Below are 20840 nucleotides of genomic sequence, written 5' to 3'. Positions count from 1 at the left end.
AGGATCTGCGAAAGAGCTGCAAAAACTAATACATGAGTTTAGGAAGACTGCAGAATATAAAATTCAAAATCTGATTGAATTTCTATATGCTAACAGCAAACTATTGGAAATTGGAATTTTATTTTAATTTTTTTAAATGTATTTTTATTGAGTTCAGAGAGGAAGGGAGAGGGAGAGAAACATCAATGATGAGAGGGAATTATTGATCAGCTGCCTCCTGTATGCCCCCCACTGGGGATGGAGCCCACAACTCGGGCATGTGCCCTGACCAGGAATCGAACCAGTGACCTCCTGGTTCATAGGTCAACACTCAATCACTGAGCCACGCTGGCTGGGCTTGGGATTGGATTTTTAAAATGTCATTCACTACAGCATCAAATATATGAAACCCTTAGGGGTAGTTTAAGCAAAACATGTATGTGTAAGATCTGTGCATGGAAAATAATAAAAATTGCTGAGAAACATTAAAGACCTACATAAAAAAGAAAGGCATCATGTTCATGGGTCAGAAGACTCAATACTGTCAGGGTGACAATCCTCCCAGAACCAGCCTATCGATCCGACACAGTATTCGTCAAAATCCAGCAGGGTTTTGTTTTTTGTTTGTAGAAACTAAGAACCTGATTCTATAATTTATGTGGACAAAGAAAGGACCTACTGCCGGAAGCCGGTCCATCCTTGCTGCTTGACACAGTCGCTGCAGGAAAGAAACATCTGCACAGCATATGTTTCAAGGGACCTGGCATATATAGCATACTGTTCTTAATATGTTTGCTCCCCTTAGCGCTGTGTGTTTTAACCAAGGTCACCTCTCCAAGAAAGGTTGTTTCCCCAGGTAGGAATTTTTCCCTGAAGTCAGGGAGGGGATGCCTCTCCTAGAAAGGTTGTTTTCCCAGGTAGGAATTTTTCCCTGAAGTCAGGGAGGGGATGAAACTCCTTAACTAAGTGCCAGGCGGGTAGTTAATCACTACAAACAATCATGCTTAAGCTACATAATCTTTACTCCCTGGAATGGAGATAAGAAACGCCCTAACCTTTGTAATAGAAATTGACAGGATTAAAATCAACTGGTATAAATACGGATGTAACAAGACAATAAACAGCAGAACTTCGCTGGAGATCCTGGCTAGAGATCCTGGCTAGGCTGCTGATCAACTGAACACTGTCTCCGTGTCCTTCCTTCTTCGCCGACTCCATCCACACCTTTGGGGACCCCTGGACCTGCTGGGGTTGGACCCCGGCATCTGGCGCCCGAACAGTGTTCCCTTAGGTAAGTCCCCCCGTACTTGGGACGGATAGGACTGCACCGTAGGGTGCTGCAGACCCCCCCCCCCCATAGAGAATAAGTAGGGTAAGCGGGTAGTTAGTACAGAACTTAGATTGACAAGATGGGTCATACTGAGTCTAAAGAAAAAAGACTCTGTATTAATCTTTTAACGCATATGCTTACTAGCAGAATTGGAGTTGAGGTTTTTCCCAGTGAGACAGAAAGTTTTATAGAAGAAGTATGTCAATGGCTTCCAGAGGATGGAACTGTTAATTTAAAAACTTGGGTTGAAGTAGGAAAGCAATTAAAGAAACACCATGAATCTGACAAGGTCCTGCCATGTTTCTTTTCCCTCTGGGATTCAATCTGTGACACCTTGGCACCAGAGGCAAAAACGGTTGAACTTTCTCAAAATTTAAATAGTCCCTCGGCTCCACCCAGAGAGGACACATCATCATTGTCTTCAGCTCAATCTAAAAGCAATTTAGCTATGCCTACTGATCGGGAGGAGAATAAATATCATAAACATGACCATTGTTCCTTTCCAGTCAGTAGAGAGGAGAATGGCCCTCCCATTCAAAACAGGCTCCCCAAATTAGAAAGGAAGCCTAAACCAGGTCCTGTGGCTCCTATGAGCTCCATGTCTAAATTTCAAAGGGCGATAAGAGAAGCTGAAGCTAATGGAGATCTTGAATTCTCACTCTGCTTCCCAGTTACATATGAGAATGAGTCTGGTGGGAATAGAAACCCCACCTTGGAGCCTATACCTTACAAAGTACTTAAAGAATTAAAATTGGCCTGCTCTGAATATGGACCTCTAGCTCCTTACACACAAACCTTGGTAGAAACCCTAGCCAGTAAATGGATGACTCCTTATGATTGGTCACAGGTTTGTAAATCCTGTCTCTCAGGAGGCGATTACTTATTATGGAAAACTGAATATGAAGATCTTGCTAAGAAAGCTGTAGCCACTAGCGAAAAAACCAGAAAAGGAATAACCCTAGACATGATATTAGGAGAAGGTGATTTTAACACGGCTGAGGAGCAAATGAATATGCCCACAGAGGCACTTACCAAAGTAACCAGTTGTGCAGTAAATGCCTGGAAATCCCTACCTTATACAGCAGGAAAAACCACCACCCTTACAGAGGTTAAACAGAAGGTCGAGGAACCATATCAGGATTTCCTTTCTCGCCTCATGCAGGCAGTCAAGAGAGTAATCAATAACAAAGAGGCAGCCGATATCCTAATCAAACAACTGGCTTTTGAAAATGCTAATAATACCTGTCAGGCTTTATTAAGGCCGATTCGCAGAACAGGAACTATAAATGATTTTATAAAACAGTGTGCTGATGTAAGTCCAGCATTTATACAGGGTGTAGCTATAGCTGCAGCTCTCAAAGGGGAGACATACCCTCAATATGTACAGGGTATAGGACAAGCCAGCAATACTACAGGTAATAAAAGAAATATGAACTGCTACTCTTGTGGCTTATCTGGGCACTTTAGCAGAGAATGCCCAAATAAAAATAATAATAATACTCAGGCCAGATGGCAAGCTCCTCGACAGCCTGGAAATACATTAGGGAATAATATTAATCCTCCAAAAACCGTCTGTCCCCGATGTCAGAAAGGATTCCATTGGGCAAAGGAATGTAGATCAAAATACCATAAAAATGGTCGGCCTTTAAACTCTACAAATAGCTCCCAAGGAGGTTATATCCCATCACCTCAATCGGGAAACTTGAGAAGGGGCCAGCCCCAGGCCCCTGCAATAATAGGGGCATCAACCTTCAACCCCTTTGCAAATTTCGATCAGTCAGTGACCTCTTCAGGGCAACCCCAGGCAGTGCAGGATTGGACCTCCACTCAACCACCCATGCAGTACTAACCCCAGACTCGCCAGTAGCAGCCATTCCTACAGGAGTGTCTGGGCCACTGCCTGAGGGAACTGTAGGTTTAATATTAGGACGGAGCTCCACCTCGTTACAGGGGATCTTAGTCATCCCAGGAGTTGTTGATGCAGACTACACAGGAGAAATACAGATTTTACTTTCCCCACCCACCACAACTATACAGATTCAGCCCAACCAGAGAATTGCCCAATTAATCCTGTTACCAATACATAAAATAGGGACAGCTGTTACCCAGGAAGCTAGAGGGGCCAGAGGCTTTGGATCTAGTGATGCAGCATTTTGGATACAAGAAATCCATGCTACTAGACCTACAAAAATTTTACAAATTCAGGGAAAACCAATTGAAGGTCTATTGGATACAGGAGCAGATGTTTCCTGCATAGCAGGGAAGGATTGGCCCTCTTCATGGCCCACGCACACCACCTCCACTTCCCTAGTAGGACTAGGCAAGGCATCTAATGTAAAAAAGAGTTCTCAGATTCTAACTTGGGCTGATGAAGATCAACATTCAGGAACATTCTGTCCCTATGTAATTACAACTATCCCCTTTACATTATGGGGAAGAGATATCTTATCTCAAATGGGAGTTCTATTATATAGCCCCAGCGGTGTTTGATTTACTCCTGTTACAAAATATTACAAGAAAATGAGTTTAAATATTCCTCTCCTCATCATGTTCTACAACATGCTCAATTTGTAATTAATATACTAAATGTAGATTCTGAGGGGAATTCCCCGATGTACAGGCATTGGAACCCTGATCTAACTAAACCTAAAGCCCTCGTCAAATGGAGAGACTTGCTTACAGGATCCTGGAAGGGACCTGATGTACTTTTAACCCAGGGGAGAGGATATGCTTGTATATTTCCACAGGATGCAGACTCACCTGTGTGGATTCCAGACCGTCTAGTCCGACCTTATGTCTCACCGCCCGCCATCTCTGCCTCATCATAGCACACCTGACCAGTGCCCGTCTGCAGCAGATGTGCAGCCCTGAGCTGGAACAATCTGTCCATTGGGAGGATCATATGTGCCTCCGTTTTGTCTTTCCACATGTCCCAGCTTTGCCCCACATCTCCTTTCCTTTTTCCTTTTTTTAAAATCTAACTACTTGTTTGCTGGTTCTTTGGCCGTTCTCCTTCTTTCCTGAACACAGCCTTTTCTAGAATCTCCCTACCCTACTGTTCCAGGAAGGGCATCTCCCTTTTATGCCGTGACTAGGGGTGTTTGGTATATGCCTCATACATGGAGTTGCCTTGTGCCAAGAGCCTGATATCCTGGGCCGAGAAAGCCCTGTTTCAGGACTCTCCTTTGTCCTGTATTGGTGCCTCTTACCCTTGTGTCAAGAGGGACCCTCTTCTTACAATCCAATTGCCCATAGCTGTTGCCTGAGCTCTCTGTTCATGCTGAGGTTGAAGCCGCATGGTGGCTGGTACCATGGATCTGTCTCTGGCCCAATGGCGTAAGCTGGGCCCTCTCTAGAGAAGAAACCTGAGTTCCCTATGATCAATGCCAGAGCCCCGCCAGCAGGCGAGGGAATCCAAAGGCAATTGCTGGGCATGGAGGCCAGAGGGACATAGGCTATCAAGGAGACAAAACTGAACCTCACATCACCCTACTTGGCCCAGAGATGGCTGGTAGTCAACGACGGGTAAGACTCCACAGGGTGGGGCAACCTAAGACAGGCACAGTCGGGGGCCAGTAGGAGAAAACTTGGGGTGCAACAAAGGTGGGGCACAGACCCCCCTCCCCAATGGTGCAGGGGCTTGAACACTCGGCCCTTCTGAGGAAGGTCTCCTGTCCCCATGGCTGCTTCCTGCTTCCCATGCCCAGCTCAGATCGGGACCCAGGTAAAGACAGAGACTGGCTGACAGCAGCTGCCCTCTCACTGCAACAGGACTTGTTTCCCATTTCTACCTTGGACCACAGGGAAAGGGGCAGCTGAAGGAAAGGGCTGTGTCAGGATGCTGCATTCTTCCCTTTCTTCTCCCTCTTTTTTCTAAACACTTCCATGCCTTGTAGTTCTTTTGCTTTCTCTTCTTTTTCTACTACCCTCCATTTTCCATATCAGCTGGATCCAGAGGGCACAGCTTACTCCTCCTCGGACATCGACACCACCATCAAGCACGGCCCTGATGGACCCTTTGATGCAGCCCTTCAACTTGCTGACGCTTCGGGAAGCCTGTCGCCAGTGACGCCGCCCGCTAGCCAGACCAACAAAGACAATCAAACCAACAACTTGAGGACAGCTGTAATCCCTTGACTGAAGAGGCTGGCAACCTTCTACAGGAATGGGGCTCCTTGTGCACTCCATCCACTATGTTTATAGTTATGCTCACTGTCATTGCTTGCCAGTCTCCTTCCGAGTTTTAAACGGCCCAATCTGAGAGGTGGCCACTGATTTGCATGCGCTATCATTTAAAAAATAAAAAAGGGGGAATTTGCCGGAAGCCGGTCCATCCTTGCTGCTTGACACAGTCGCTGCAGGAAAGAAACATCTGCACAGCATATGTTTCAAGGGACCTGGCATATATAGCATACTGTTCTTAATATGTTTGCTCCCCTTAGCGCTGTGTGTTTTAACCAAGGTCACCTCTCCAAGAAAGGTTGTTTCCCCAGGTAGGAATTTTTCCCTGAAGTCAGGGAGGGGATGCCTCTCCTAGAAAGGTTGTTTTCCCAGGTAGGAATTTTTCCCTGAAGTCAGGGAGGGGATGAAACTCCTTAACTAAGTGCCAGGCGGGTAGTTAATCACTACAAACAATCATGCTTAAGCTACATAATCTTTACTCCCTGGAATGGAGATAAGAAACGCCCTAACCTTTGTAATAGAAATTGACAGGATTAAAATCAACTGGTATAAATACGGATGTAACAAGACAATAAACAGCAGAACTTCGCTGGAGATCCTGGCTAGAGATCCTGGCTAGGCTGCTGATCAACTGAACACTGTCTCCGTGTCCTTCCTTCTTCGCCGACTCCATCCACACCTTTGGGGACCCCTGGACCTGCTGGGGTTGGACCCCGGCAACCTACAATACCCAGAATTATTTTGAAAAGCAGAATGAAGTTGGAGGACTTAACCCACCAGAGTTGCAGGCTTACTTGAAAGCTGCCTCAAAAGCACGTGGGATCACCCCACAGCTGGCTGTGAAGGTAAACGGAGCCGGTCCAGAAACAGACCCAAACACATACAGCCTGTCTATTTCCAACAACGGTGCCCTGGCAAGTCAGGGGGGAAGGGTCAGTCTTTCCATCAGATGGGGCAGCAACAATTGGATAACCCATGTGCAAGGAAAGTGTATTGACCCTAACCTCACACCACACATAAAAATTAGCTGAAAATGGATCACAAACTTAACTATAAAAGCTAAACCTACAAAACTTCCAAGATAGAGACTATCTTAGTGACTCAATTAAAAAAAAAATCAATGAAAAAATATCGTTAAGTGAGGATTAATAAAATAAAACCTGATCAACTGAAATTTATTAAAATTAAAAAAATCTTTTGCTCTTCAAAATAAAGCTAAAAATAAAAGATAATAAAATGAAAAGGTAAGCCACACACAGGGAGAAATCTTTGCAAAACAAATATTTGATAGAGGACTTGTATCCAGACTATAAACAGAATTCTTACTACTCAATAGGAAAGTAACACTGCCCCTCCCCCCAAAAATGGGCAAGAGACTTGAGCACATATGATGGCAAAAAGCACATTAAAAGATACTCAACACCATTAACCAACGGGCAAACGCAAACTAAAACCACAATGAGGTATCCCTGCAAAGCCATCGGAATGGCTGAGCTTATGATGGACAAGGCCTAGTGTTGGCCAAGGTGTTGCGAACTGGAGCTCTCACGGGCTGGGACAGGCGTGCAGAGCGGGGCACCACTGGGGAGAACAGCTGGGCAGTTTCCTGTGGTCGCCGCACACACGACCTCGCCAGCAATTCCCTTTCTAGGCACCTACTCAAGAGGGAACAGGGAACAGGTCCATGAAGGACTCAGACTAACATGCTCACCTCAGCATTCACATCCCAAACCGGAAACCCCACCACCAGCCACGGTGAGTGGACATCCACACGGTGTCCTGCTCCTCAGCAACGAAAAGGACAAACTACTGATGGGGCCACGGGAGCTCGCAGCGCGTGCTCGGGAAGGACGCCGACAGAGTGCGTGCGGCGACTCCATCCGCGCGGCCTCGTGGGAGGACAGCACTCAGGGGCCGAGCAGCTGGGCCGGGCAGGGCTGACCCGAGGCCGCGGGACTCTCCCGGGGCCGGAGCTGCTCTGGGGGGATGGGGTGGTGAGGGTCTGAGCGTACGTTCCTCAGAATTCTCGCGTGGCACCCTGATTTGGTGCCTTCTGTTGTATGTGAGTAAATGTACCCCATAAAGCTTTCACAAAGAAAACAGGAAACGCCCTTCCACACCAGGGCGGAACCCAAACAGCCCGTCCTCAGACGGGGACCTCCTGGCGGCTGAGCCCGAGGGCCGTGTCCCCTGGACCGCTACCTGATGCCGCAGAGCCGGGTCCAGGTGGGGACTCCCTGGGCAGGGGCCCCGGGGACAGGTCCCTGGCAGAGAAATGGTTGTTCTCCCCGCTGTGGCCTGGAGCACACTGCTGGGAGTAAGAACACAAGAAAACACATTAGCATCTCAAGCATCATAAGACAAAATACCTGGGAGATCTTTACCGTCACCTGTTAAACAGAATAAAGTGCCAGGGGTAACTGAGACGGGGAACAGGTCAGCCTGGCCCTGAGAACGGGGGCCAAGTCCCTGTGCATGTAATTGTCAGGTACCACTGATCTGTGAGCACCGATGACAGCCACAGAACGTGCTGGTGGGTGCTTTAAGGCTTCTTGTCATTCAGAAAAGATGTGCTGAACTTCTGTGTGTTCTAGGCAGTGTCCCAAACCCTAGGAACAGAAGGTGGACGAAGCAAAGGCCCAGCCATCTTGATCTCCTGGGGGAGGACTCCGTAGTGTGACTGCATTTAATCCTCAGAGTAAGCCAGGAAGTATTAATCCTTCCATTTTTCAAAGAAGCAGCAAAGGCAAAGGCAGGCTAAATAACGTGCCTCCATGAGCCCAGCTAACGGGACGGGCTGGGACGCGGGCCTGTCTTGTCCGGCGGCCCAGGCTTCACTCGCCGGCCCCGCCTGGCCTTGGCGTCCGGCAGGCGCACTGGGGTCAGGCTTCCACACCGGGCTCCCTGGCTGACCCGGGCGGACTGTCCTGACCTGATGCTAGGCAGGGCGCTTCGCCTGGGAGGGAAGCGCGAGAGAACTGTTAGCTCACGCTCGTCCTGGCTCCTGCCCACAGGCTACCTGGTCACCGGAGAACCCCTTTCAGGGCAAGGATGACAAGCAAAGGAAACGGACTCAAAGCCCTCATTTCTGAAACTGACCAGCACACGTGAGACTACGAACTGCCTGCTGCACTGACGGTGCCGACAGCCTCTGACCTGCCCCTTACACAGCTGCCATCGCGTAACTGCGCTCGAAAAGTGACATTACTGGAGTCACGCCTTGTCAGGACGGCTTACTCCTGTCTTACCCGACCACCCCTCAGCTGTAGGTAAAACGCACTTTAGACACAATGAACATATTGAGTTTAGTGCTCGGATGTCAAGTTTTAAAGGAGGAAAAACTTAGTTGCTATAGAACATCTGAAAGCACTTTGGGAAACCACACAAGTCTAAGCAGCCAGGACGCAGCAGCTTCTCATTCCGCTTCACACAAAGTGCATGTTTCTGGAGCCCAGCGCTCAGCCTCCGCCATCACCACTCAGCCACCTATGCTGCGCCCAGCGAGACCCTCTGCCCGACCCTCTCCAGTCGTGTGCGGAAGCCTCCGGGCCCACACCCTCACCTGCTCTGCAGACTCGCAGGACGGGGGCCTGTCCTCCTGCAGCAAGGCCAACTGCAGCGGCGAGCTGCCCCTGGAGCTGGGCGGGCGCCCTGCGCTCTGCGTCTCCCAGCTCTGCCCAGAGCCCCTCTGGGTGGTGACTGGAGGTGGTGGTTCCATACTGGGAGCTGCTGTTGGTACTGAGGGTGGCGTTTCAGAAGGGCCTGCTGCACCCAAATACAGGTATGGAGAGAACGACGGTGCCCACAGAGGGCACACAGAGGGGCCAGGCAGCACAACAGTTAGGAAAGTCTCCGTATAAGGTGAAGGCACATCTGGGAAAGGCGGGCAGTGCCCCCCCGGGGCCACAGTGGGCAAGGGCAACGCTGGCACGAGGTAAGGGAGGGCCTGGCTGGGAGCCACCACCGCCGCTGGGAACGCCAGGCCGGGGGCATGGAGAGGGGAGGCAGGGGGCAGGCTCCAGGGCTGAGCGTCCTGGACGTCCCTTCTGAAGTGGGGACAGCAGGCGTCCCCCGCACACCGGCTGCCCAGTGGCTCCGGCAGCTTCTTCCGCTTGTGCTTCCCCTTCTTGCCCCCAGGAGGCCTGGCCTGCCCGGGAGAGGAGGCTCCTGAGGACAGAGGGTGCCGTGAGGAAACCACCGGGAGGGAAGGCTGCCGCGCAGGTCCCGCAGGGAGAGGCAATGCCGCCTCCGTCACGCAGCCGGGAGCGCTGCTACAGGACAAACTCCTTTCAGCTCCTCGCTCGGCCCTCGCCCGTTCCCCACCCCCATCTGCCAGCACGGACACACGGCTGTACACGGAGGGCTCGTGGGCCGATGGAGTGTATTCGAAGGACCTGAACTACCTTGACCATCTGAACACGTGGCCTGTCCTCTGCCTTCGTGCTGCAGGTAGGAGCTGTAGGGGGAGGACAGCATCTTCTCCCGGAACCTGTCCACGTAGTCCTGCTCCTCCCTCTGCGTGTGTGCCGACAGCACGGCCTTGGTGAGCCCCACGTGCTGAGACTCCTCTGCGGTCAACGGGGCTGGCAGGGTGCCGGGCGCCCAGGGCTCGCAGGCGGGGGCGGCGTCCTCGGCGGGAGTCGGTTCTGCTGAGGTGGCAGAAGAGAGGTTAATGGTCATTGCTACCAACTATTTGCATTTATTTTCACCAACTCAATGACCTTTTGATAAATTTTACAAACACTGTTACAATAGCTGGAATATAAAAAATTTCATCAACTAGCACGTACTTTTATTTTTTCTGCCTGTCTTTACACTGTGTGCCTGTATAGATGCTTTACAGCATTGTAATACTCAATGTGTAGACATATATTAACTAGAGGCCCGGTGCACAAAATTTGTGCACTGGTGTGTGTGTGTGTGTGTGTGTGTGTGTGTGTGTGTGTCCCCTCAGCCCGGCCTGCGCCCTTCTGCAGTCTGGGGCTCTCACAGTACAGAACCCCTCGCTCCTTACCGCCTGCCTTCAGTGGAGGTGGGAGAGGCTCCCACCACTGCCGCTGCCCTCGCCAGCCATGGGCCTGGCTTCTGGCTGAGTGGCGCTCCCCCTGTGGGAGCGCACTGACCACCAGGGGGCAGCTCCTGCACTGCGCACCGGCCCCTTGGTGGTCAGTGTGCATCATAGTGACTGGTCGTTCCGCCGGTCATTCCACCGTTTGGTCAATTTGCATATTAGGGTTTTATTATATAGGATTAAAATCTTGCTTTTATTGTAAATATCTATCTCCCTGAACTCTTTAAAATGTTTCTTTTTTATCTTTTAGTTTTTAATCTGTAATGTATTCACATGGTTAAAAATGAACAGGCGATCTTTGGCTCATTAGCAATGCCACCTAATCCCACAGCAGTTCCGTCTCCGGTCTTTCCCACCAACCACAGTTTGCCTGCCAGGACTGCGCTCTCTATCTCTGGGGGGTGTGAGCTCCGAGGAGCTAAATCTCTGCGACGGGCAAAGGACAGGGAGTGTACACGGTCAGCTCAGCACGTGCTGACTGACTCGCCACGGAACTAGCACGGTCAGCTCAGCACGTGCTAACTCACCACGGAACTAGCAAAGATAAGTTAGAGCTCATCCGAAAACCTGATTTAACACGTCACTATTTCTTCACCCACCAAATTGCTATGAGTAATGAAAAAGTCAAAGAATAGGAGGCCATAAAAAGGAATAAGAAGAAGACATCATTCAAGTAATTTACCAAGTCATATACTGTTAAAGAAGGAGCGTGGTCAGACCCACACGGAACTTCCTGTGTATACGTATGATCTCTCTAGGCCAACGACAGCCCAAGTTTGAAACCTTCTTTCCAGGTCAGCAACGTGGCCCAAGCTGCATTAGTGACTCTGGTTGAGGGACGTAAGAAATTCAGTCCAAAATGTATGTACACAGATAACCAGTGTGACACTTCCCAAAGCTGAGAAGTTACTACTAAGTAAACGGTACAAATGACTGTCTCACAGTAGCATGTCCGTGTGGCGTGTATCTGAGGTCAAAGGTGATGTGGTACCTGGCTCTGGGGGCGGGGCGTGGACTATGGTGCTGCTGTAGCTGCACTGGCTGATGCCGGAGCCCAGGCTCGGCGCCGCCCTGGCCTCGGTCCGCGCAGCTCCGCCCTCGGCACCGGTGGACCGTCCGTGAGCGGGCACTTCTGGTGAAGGGACTGATGGGATCCGAGACGCAGCTGGGGATGTGAGAGAGGCTGACGGTGAAAAGAAAAACTCCCGACAGGAAGCGTATGTTAGAGACCAAATGGCTTACAGACGCTGATAACATAACCACCACCCCCGGGCCGTAAAGAGGACCGGGGAACTCGGATCATGTGTGATTACGATGGAATACTGGAAGTTGGAAAATTAAAGAGAAACAGAGGGCGGGGTGGCTTTGCCGTAACTTCTTATCCGAGTACGAAGGGCGTCCCCGCTACCTCGCAAGGCGTGGGCACCGTCTGCCTCGCGGGCCTGCCGGTCGTCTTCTGAGGACGAAGTGGTGTTTGTGCAGGAGAGACACTTCCTCTTCAGAGCTGGGGCGCGGCAGCTCCTCAGGTATCTGCAAGGACACAGGAGGGACAGGCTGAGGGCGGGACTCCCCCCACCCTAACGGCTCTCCCTCTGCTTTTCTCGCACCACTTCTGTCTGGGAAACATGTACTTCCTTTTATGTATTCGTGTATGGAGTACATCTGACAGGTAACACTGCGTGTATCTAAGGCAGTGATGGTGAACCTTTTGAGCTCGGCGTGTCAGCATTTTGAAAAACCCTAACTTAACTCTGGTGCCGTGTCACTACAGAAATTTTTTGATATTTGCAACCATAGTAAAACAAAGACTTATATTTTTGATATTTATTTTATATATTTAAATGCCATTTAACAAAGAAAAACCAACCAAAAATGAGTTCACGTGTCACCTCTGACACATGTGTCATAGGTTCGCCATCGCTGATCTAAGGTGTCCAGTGTGTACTCTGACCTGTTTACAAAATGTCCCATTATCGCCCAACTATTGATCACCTTCCACAAGAGAGAGCCATGTTACTGTGTGTTCACCATACTGTTCGTCACATCTCCACGGCTTATTTACACTCATGAGAAGTCTGTGCCCTTAAACACCCTCCACGTCGGCCCACCACGCTGCTGCAGGCGGGAGGACATTTCCTTCCTCTCGGCTGAATAACATCCGACTGTGCACAGACCACACTTTAAATCCACCGGCTGACGGGCATTCGGTTGTTTCCGTATCCTGGCTATCGTGACAATGCTGCGATAAACATGGGAGTGCAGCTATCTGGCCAGAACCCTGCTTCATTTCCTTTGGGAACATAGCCGGAAGTTGAACGGCTGGACTGTATGACAGATTTTTAATTTTTGACGAGCTTCCGTACTGCTTCCCACGGAGGTTGATCTACGTTTCCACCAGCAACGTGGAAGCTTCCTTTCCACATCCTACTTCCCGTCTTCTCGATGGTGCCCACGCTAACAGGTGAGAGGCGCCACCTCGTTATTGTGGCTGTGCTTTGCTTTCCCACGATGGTTAGTGATGTCGAGCATCATCTCACGTGCGTGTTGGCCATTCGTGTCTCCTCCATGGAGAAATGCCTATTTAGTTCTCCTGCCCATTTTTAGCTCAGACTGCTTTTTGTTGTTGCTGAGTTCTTTATACTTTCTTGACATTAACGTCTTAGTGACTCCGGGTTTGCAGCACGTTCTCCCGTTCCATAGGCCATCTTTTCGTCTTGTCTCTTCGATGAGCCTGTGCAGAAGCTCTGGGGTTGGATGAATTCCACTTGTTAATATTTGCTGTTGTCCATATTTGCTTTTGGTGTCATATATATATAAAAAAATCACTGCCAAGCATAGTATCAATGAGCTCCTTCCCCGTCTTCCCCCAGGAGTGTAATGGTACCAGGTCCTATGTTTAAGTGCTGGCCCGTTCTGAGTTAATTTTTCTGTGTTAGACAGGGTCCCCTTTCACTGTTCTGCACGCGTTTCTCCAATTTGCCCAGCAGTTTGTTAGAGGAACTTTCCTTGTTCTGTCGGGCACTCTCGGCTCCCTTGTCAGATGTTAACTGAACATACACACCAGGATTTAACTTTGGGCTCTCCGTTCTGTCCCATTGGTCCATGTGTCTATTCGTGTGCCTGTGTCACACTGTTTTTATGACTGTAACTGTAGTATAGTTTGAAATCTGGAAGTGTGATATCTCTGCATGTCTTTTTCCCCGTCAGAATTGCTTTGGCTATAAGGGGTCTTTTGTGACTCCACAAGAATTTTAGATTGTTAATTTCTGGAAAGAATGCCTTTGATGGGGATGGCACTGACTCTATAGACAGCTTTGGGTAGTCTGGCCGGTTAACAATATTAATTTTTCCTACCCATGAACATGGGATGTCTTTCCATTTGCTATGTCTCTAATTTCTTTCAGCAAAGTCTTGTAGTTCTCCTTGTACAGATCTCTCACTTCCGTGGTTAAATTTATTCCTAAGCATTTTATTGTTTGGATGATATCATTTCTTTTTCAGGTGCTTTGTCTTTAGTAAAAAAGAAAGCAATTGATTTTCACATGTTGATTTTGAATCCATCACTTTACTGAAACTGTAATTCCAACAGCTTCCTGACTCTGGGATTTCCTACATACAAGTTCATATCATAGCTAATAGCACCAATTTTACCTTTTCTTTTCCAAATTGGATGCCTTTTATTTTGTTGTCTTGCCTAATTGCTCTAGATAGGACTTCCAGTATTATATTAATTGTTGTTACTGAACTTAGAGAAACCACTTTCAATTTTTCTCCAGTGAGTATGTTAGCTGTGAGTTACTGTATATGGCCTTCACTATGTTATGTTCCTTCTATACCCAATCTGTTAAGGGTTTTTATTATAAAAGGATGTTGTATTTTTCAAATGCTTTTTCTGCATTCCAGGGATAAATTCCACTTGGTCATAGGATATAATCTTTTTAACATATAATTAGCTAATGTTTGTTGAGAATTTTTGCATCTACATTCATCAAGGATATTGGTCTACAGTTTTCTTTCCCTGTGGTACCCTTCCCTCTTTTGGTAGCTGACTGCCCCTTCCTGGATCACCCATCCTCTTAGGCTGGCTTTCTGCGTGGTACCCGATGGCGCTCAGAGGGTTTATGCACTTTTAAAAAATCCGAGTTCTCGCTTTCCTTCAACCTTCATCACTTCCAGATTCCCATCTCGCACCTCATTAGCCATCTCTTCCATCTGACCTGCTACATTTCCAACGCCTGCTTTATCTCATTCATTGAATTCTCCAGTTCCAGGGTTAGTGTGGTTATTTTTTGGAATTTTAATCTCTTTGGTGAAGTCTTCCTCTATCTTTAGCTTCACTCCTGAGAGCATGGCACTGCCCTCTGATCTCTCTGCAGCTTGCTGAATTTCTTCCCAACAGCTGCTCTGAATCCCCGACCAGCTGGATGCCTTTCGGGTGGAGCTGGCTGCTGGGAAATGGCTATTTCCTTTCTGTGATCCTGTACTGCGTGCTTTTCATGGTGTTTGATGGAAAGTGCATCCCCACTGCATCTGAAGCAGCAAACACCGTTCTCATTGAGACAAGGCCTGGTTGATTCTAACAGTTCAACAGGTTGGCAATTAGACGCTTCCTTTCATTGTCCACAAGGTGGGGATACGGCCATGTTTTTGGTTTGTCTGACCTGAGCTAAGGTTGAGAGTACATGCATTTTAACAAAGCTGCCAAAAGAGGAAACACAAGGGTGGGAGTAGCCGAACCGGTTTGGCTCAGTGGATAGAGCGTCGGCCTGCGGATTCAAGGGTCCCGGGTTCGATTCCGGTCAAGGGCATGTACCTTGGTTGCAGGCACGTCCCCACTGTGGGGCGTGCAGGAGGCAGCTGATCGATCTCTCTCATCGATGTTTCTGACTTTCTATCCCTCTCCCTTCTTCTCTGTAAAAAATCAATAAAATATATTTGAATACAAGGGTGGGAGTAGAGCGGGGAGAATTGTGTACTTGGCACTTGGGGCTTTAGTGTGCCCTGGCCCGACAGAGAGATGCTCAAGTTGGGTTGGGGTCCCCAGAGGTCCGTGGCAGAACTCTTGCCGGAATCCTGGGCCCTTTCCTTCAGTTCTCTCTCCTGCCTACTCCCCATGGCTTTCCCTGCACCCCCACCCCCCCACCCCGTCACTGTGGTCTCTCCTCAGAGAGCAGAGATCCCTTCAACTGCAGACCCAGGGCTGGGCTGACCCCCCTCCCCACCTTCACCCTCCACCTCCTCTGCCACAAAGGTCCTGCCTGCCCATGGCGCTGCCCTCTCGCAGCCACTCCCATGGTCCACGCCACCCACTCTCAGGTGCACAGGTGGGTGGATCTCTCGGTGTCCGGTCTGCTGTGCGCGGCACTTTTCACGGTGATGGATGTCCAGTTAGTTGGAAATTGAAGGAGAGAGAAAAAGCAACTCATGCTCCCAAGCTGCTGACTTGCACTTCCTTTTGATGGGGTCCTCCCTGGCCATCGGCTGGAGTCACTGGTGTTCCCTCTCTTTTCCCACGGTCTTGAATTGATCTTCACATCTTACATCCTCTCCATTCAACAAGCAGAGGCCTTGTCTTCTCAACCATTCCTTCCAAACCAGGAATGCGTCTTCTGTCTGCACCCCGGAATACTGAGCATGTCATGGATGGTATGTGAGGGGCAGTCCATGGTATCTACTGATTTACAGTGAAAAACCAAGACACCGCTATTAAAAATGATACCAGGGCTCCACAGGGGCCATGTATGCCTTTGGAAAAACATGTTCTCAAAACGCGGGCTTCCTACCTGATGACACTGTCGATGCAGTTGATTTGCTGGTAGGAGGGGCTATGCTGGTCTTTCCTCAAACCCTGACAAGACTCAGTGCGCACGCTCTCATTCTTCCAGGGCTGTACGGAAGAAAAGGCCTTCTGCTCACCTAAAAGAGAATGAAAGCATGTACAATGACAAGTGCATTATTTTTAAGAACATATATTCAGCAAGATTAAATCACAGTAATTTAGAATAAATATATTCAATAGAATACCATGCAGCCATTAACAATGAGCACAGATCTAAATGCACTGACACGGAAAGGTGTCCACACCTGACCTAATGCAGCCCCCAGCTTTCTCTGATCCTTTTTGGCACAGTCTCTCTCTCCTGGCCTTTTGTTCTTAACCGGGTTTTGTTTTAAAGGATGGATTCTTACAGGTGACATACATCTGCATCTTCCTTTTTCATCTGCTTTGATCGTTCCCATCTCCTAACCGGTAAACTGCGTTCACGGTCAGCGTGACTACTGACACAGCTGGACTCATACAAACCATGCCAGCTGTTTTCCACTTGCTCCAGCTGTTTTATCACCGTCTCTTTTTACCTCCTTTTTATGCCTCATGTTGGGGTGTTTTAAATTCTATTTTATCTCCTCTGCTGACATTATTTCCACTTCTTTAAAAACTTTTTGTAATAACTGTTCTAAAGTCTACAATATGTCATTCAGGATTCAGTTTCTACCTCCAAATGACACTACCTCAGGTGCACTTTAAGGACGTTACGATGGCACAGCCCAGGGCCTGCAGTTTTCACATGAACCATGAATGCAGAACGCGGTTTTTGTTTCTCAAAGTTGCCTTTTAGAACGATTAAAAATAAGTGAAAAGTAGAACTGACTTTGCCTTCGTTTATTCCATTTCCAGCGCTTTTCATTACTTTGTATGGACTTGAGTCTTAAGCCTGTATTGTATTTCTTTTACCTTTAGAAATCCCGTTAGCATTCCTTACAGAGTAAAGCTGCTGGCAATAAGCTCCCAGTTTTTATGTGAGGAAATCTTTGTATCTCCCTCACTTCTGAAAGACAGCTCCCAGCAGGTGTAAAACTAACACCGGCAGTTTTTCCTTTGAAGACTCTATTGTCTTCTAGGCTGCACGGTTCCTGAAGAAGTGTCGGCTGTCATCCTGACCTTTGCTTCTCTGGACATAACCTGTGCTTTCCTCCGGCTGCCTTGGAGCCGGCCTTTTTCCTTTCAGCAGTCTGACTAGCTATGCTCCCGTGAGCGGTGCTTTCTTTGTGGCGGGTGTCTTTCTTTTTCTGTTTTTGGTGTTTCCACTACTCAGTGTTCTCTGGATTTCGTGGGAAACCTTGGCCAGTATTTCTTCAAGTATTTCTTGTGAGATTCTAATTATTCATCTGGTAGAACACTTGATACCGTCCCTCATTCTTAAGATGCTCTAGTCTGTATTTTTATTTCTCACTGCGTTTCGGTTTGTGCAGTTTCTATTTTTCTATCTTCAAATTTACGGCTTCTTTTCTCCATCGAGTGCCCGCCGCAGGCATCTATTCTTCTCTGTCTAGCACTCCTAGCTCTGCCATGTGGTCGTGTATGCTCCATCTCCATGCTGTGATTGCCCAGGGAGGCCTGCATGTTGCCTACTTTGTCCATTAAAGCCTTTAATGTGTCATTCACAGTTACGTTAAATTCCCCGTCTGGGTGTCCCAGCACCTGTGTCATCTCTGACTCTTCATCTGACGACTGCTCTGTCTCCTGGGAGTTTTTGCTTTTCCATTTGCTTTCTCATCTGTTGAAACATCTTCCTTTTTTGATGGAAAAGGACAGTAGAGACTGGGCGAGCCCTCCTGCTAGCCCTGTGTTTGAGTTAATCTTGTTAAGGTTTAGGCCCGGGTGCAGGTGGGCTGTTGCCATGGTTTTGCTCGATGTGCTAGGTTTCCAATTGCTCTGAAGACGCGGTGCTTCAGGGGGCTGTTTGCTGGACGGCTTTTTCCAGCGCTTGCTCCACTGTCAGCTTTTGGTCTTCCCTTGCATCGCGCCTCAGAGAACGTCTGTCTCTTGCCAGTTACTTGCTTCGGTTCCCAGCGCGCCAGCACCCAGTGCGTGCGTCCCTTCTCCCTGCAGGTGTGGTCTCCCCTCAGAATCGGGCCTGCTGGCCGCCCTGGATCCTCAGCACCGACAGTTTCAAGAAAGACCAGGAGCCTGACGGGTGCTGCTCAGTGGCTGAGCGTCGACCATGAACCAAGAGGCAGCCAGTTTGATTCCTGGCCAGGGGTTATATCCGGGTTGTGGGCTCCGTCGCTGGAGGGGGTTGCAGCAGGCAGCCAACCGGTGATGTTTCTCTCTCACCGATGTTTCCACCTTCCTATCCCTCTCACTTCCTCTCTCTCTAAAAATCAATAAAAACATCTCAAAAAAGAAAAGGAAGACCATGAGCTTGCGATCCGTCTGGCTTCCTTCCTCTGCGTTTGGAATGATGCTCACCCCAGCTCTCCCTGCGCGGAACCAAAGCGCGCGCTCTCTCTGAGTCACTTCCGTTTACAGATTGTGTTTCCACGCGGGCTTCGCGTCCGCCCAAAGAGGGACGTTCAGTGTTCCCTAATTCCCCAGTTACTGCGCCGGCACTGGCTTCGGTCCATGGAGCTGATGAAGGGCTTTCTCTCCTTGTTGCTCCCTGCCCCTCCACAGTAAGTTCTAAAGTGTCCCTTCTTACTGTTCTTTAAAGGGTAGCCTGCCCTTGTAAGAAAGGTAAACCCAAAAACCTAACGCCCGCCGTGCCTGTTGGCTCAGCACCCTGTACATGAAGCTGCACACAATGACCATTCAGTGTTTCACTGGTGTGAGTCACCACTCACTTTCTACTGTTCAAGATGTAGCATTTTATTCTCGCGTTGCACACTGATTTCTCTTGAGTAAGGAGCACTAGATTTTTTTCACTAGGTTCTTTAAGCTTGTAGGTTTTAAATGTTAATAAAATCAAGATGCCCAGCCAGTGTGGCTCAATGGTTGAACATCAAGCTATGAACCAGGTCACTCATGCTTGGGTTCCATGCTTGAGCCACAGTAGGGGGCGTGCAGGAGGCAACCAATCAATGATTCTCTCTCGTCACTGATGTTTCTATCTCTCTCTCCCTCTCCCTTCCTCTCTGAAATCAATTAAAAAAAAAAAATATATATATATATGAGTTCTCCCAAGTCATACCAAATGGCAATGGATTTTCCTTCCCATCCTATGTGTCTGAGTCAAGTGCAGCATAAATATAAGGAGCAGGGAAATTTCAGTGTCTAAAATAGCAACCCAGGTACACGGTGAGGTCCAGCTTAGCCTTTATCCAGTGATAAAGGACGGCAGACTGAGGTCTGCTGAAATATTCAGCCTCCCAACACCAGTCCTGATGTGTTACCAGGCGACGGGCGAGAAGAAGCTGAGCAAAGCGAAGCAGGAAGGGAGAACGGTCTCCCCTCGGAGAAACACAGACGTCAGGACACCGAACTGTGGCACCAACACGAGGCCTAGGCCAGGGCAGCCCACGTGGCACTGACTGGACCAGATGACAAAGAAAACAGTCACAAAATGTAGATTTAAAATCTACGCAAAGACTTTTCTCTGCCAAGACATGGGATAGTGATCCGCATCAAGAAAGATGTTTAAGACGAACTCTCCTGTAGAGAGGAAACCTGATGGTTTCAAGGGGCAGGAAAAGCTGTTCCTTGTACTTGTGCCCTGCCGTCCACAGAAGACAGAGAAAGCTCCACCCTGGTGAAGAACACAGGGAAGGATGGACTTGCTAGCCCCGCGGGCACCCTCTGGCTCCAGGGGAGATCACTGCAGGCGCAGGAGTCTGATGTGTGCTGTGCAGATCATGCCCAGGCCAAAATACAGCAGCCATTATCACTGCCCTTGGAGACAATGCCACCTCTGCTCTAAAACAGCCGCATCTGACAATGACAGAGACCATGGATCACACTGAGGTGCCCCAGGTCTGTAACGACTCCCCAAATTATATTAATGTTCAGGGAGAGAGATAAAGGGAAAGTTAGCTAATTAAAAGGTCAATATAATTTGATGTCTACATTATTGGACTTTCCTGTGCCTTATATGCAAATCGGTTAAATTTTCAAAATAATGCCATTATCACAACTAACTTAAAAGCTGATTCTTTTGGAGCACTGCTTACCTATATTTGAGGAAAGTATACGTGTGTCAGAAAAATGCCAAGTTTTTCATTCAACTCAGGTCTTGAGCATTGTCCACACGTTTGAAGTGACACAAAGGGATTAGAATTTCTGAAACGTGTTCTAAACTGACTCCTGGTTTGCGGAGAGCTCACGGGCGGAATCTGTGAGTGTGCTGGTGTTGCCAGAAACATCGCCTCTTTAGGAGCCGTAGCTGTAACTACCTTCCCATCCCCCTCAGCTTCCGGGCCAGTACTTGCTGCTGCCGCTATCACCACGATCACGACGAGACAAGTGATGATGGAAAGCGCAGCACACACCCATGTCCACGCGGA

At 48.7% G+C, this 20840-nt stretch overlaps 1 protein-coding gene across 10 annotated transcripts in view; it reads right to left on the bottom strand.

The window, feature by feature from the left end:
• Positions 1–20840, bottom strand: part of PER3 (period circadian regulator 3) — a 52322-nt gene that overhangs the window by 14699 nt on the left and 16783 nt on the right. For 8 of the 10 annotated variants that reach the window (XR_004974042.1, XM_036349487.1, XM_036349492.1 and 5 more), the window contains 6 exons: positions 16346–16478; positions 11971–12092; positions 11554–11727; positions 9895–10140; positions 9054–9658; positions 7694–7802 (listed from right to left, as the gene is read on the bottom strand). Coding sequence is in view for 9 of the 10 variants with exons in the window: in XM_036349487.1 (XP_036205380.1) it covers positions 7694–7802; positions 9054–9658; positions 9895–10140; positions 11554–11727; positions 11971–12092; positions 16346–16478 (1389 nt within the window). In the remaining variant the exon portion in view is untranslated. The remainder of the gene's footprint in view (positions 1–7693; positions 7803–9053; positions 9659–9894; positions 10141–11553; positions 11728–11970; positions 12093–16345; positions 16479–20840) is intronic. The other 2 variants (XM_036349491.1, XM_036349490.1) reach the window with 2 other exon arrangements.

The sequence above is a fragment of the Myotis myotis genome, unplaced genomic scaffold, assembly GCF_014108235.1.
Source record: "Myotis myotis isolate mMyoMyo1 unplaced genomic scaffold, mMyoMyo1.p scaffold_m19_p_2, whole genome shotgun sequence".
In the NCBI taxonomy this organism is placed as follows: Eukaryota; Metazoa; Chordata; class Mammalia; order Chiroptera; family Vespertilionidae; genus Myotis; species Myotis myotis.
This window is presented reverse-complemented; position numbering and strand designations above follow the sequence as displayed.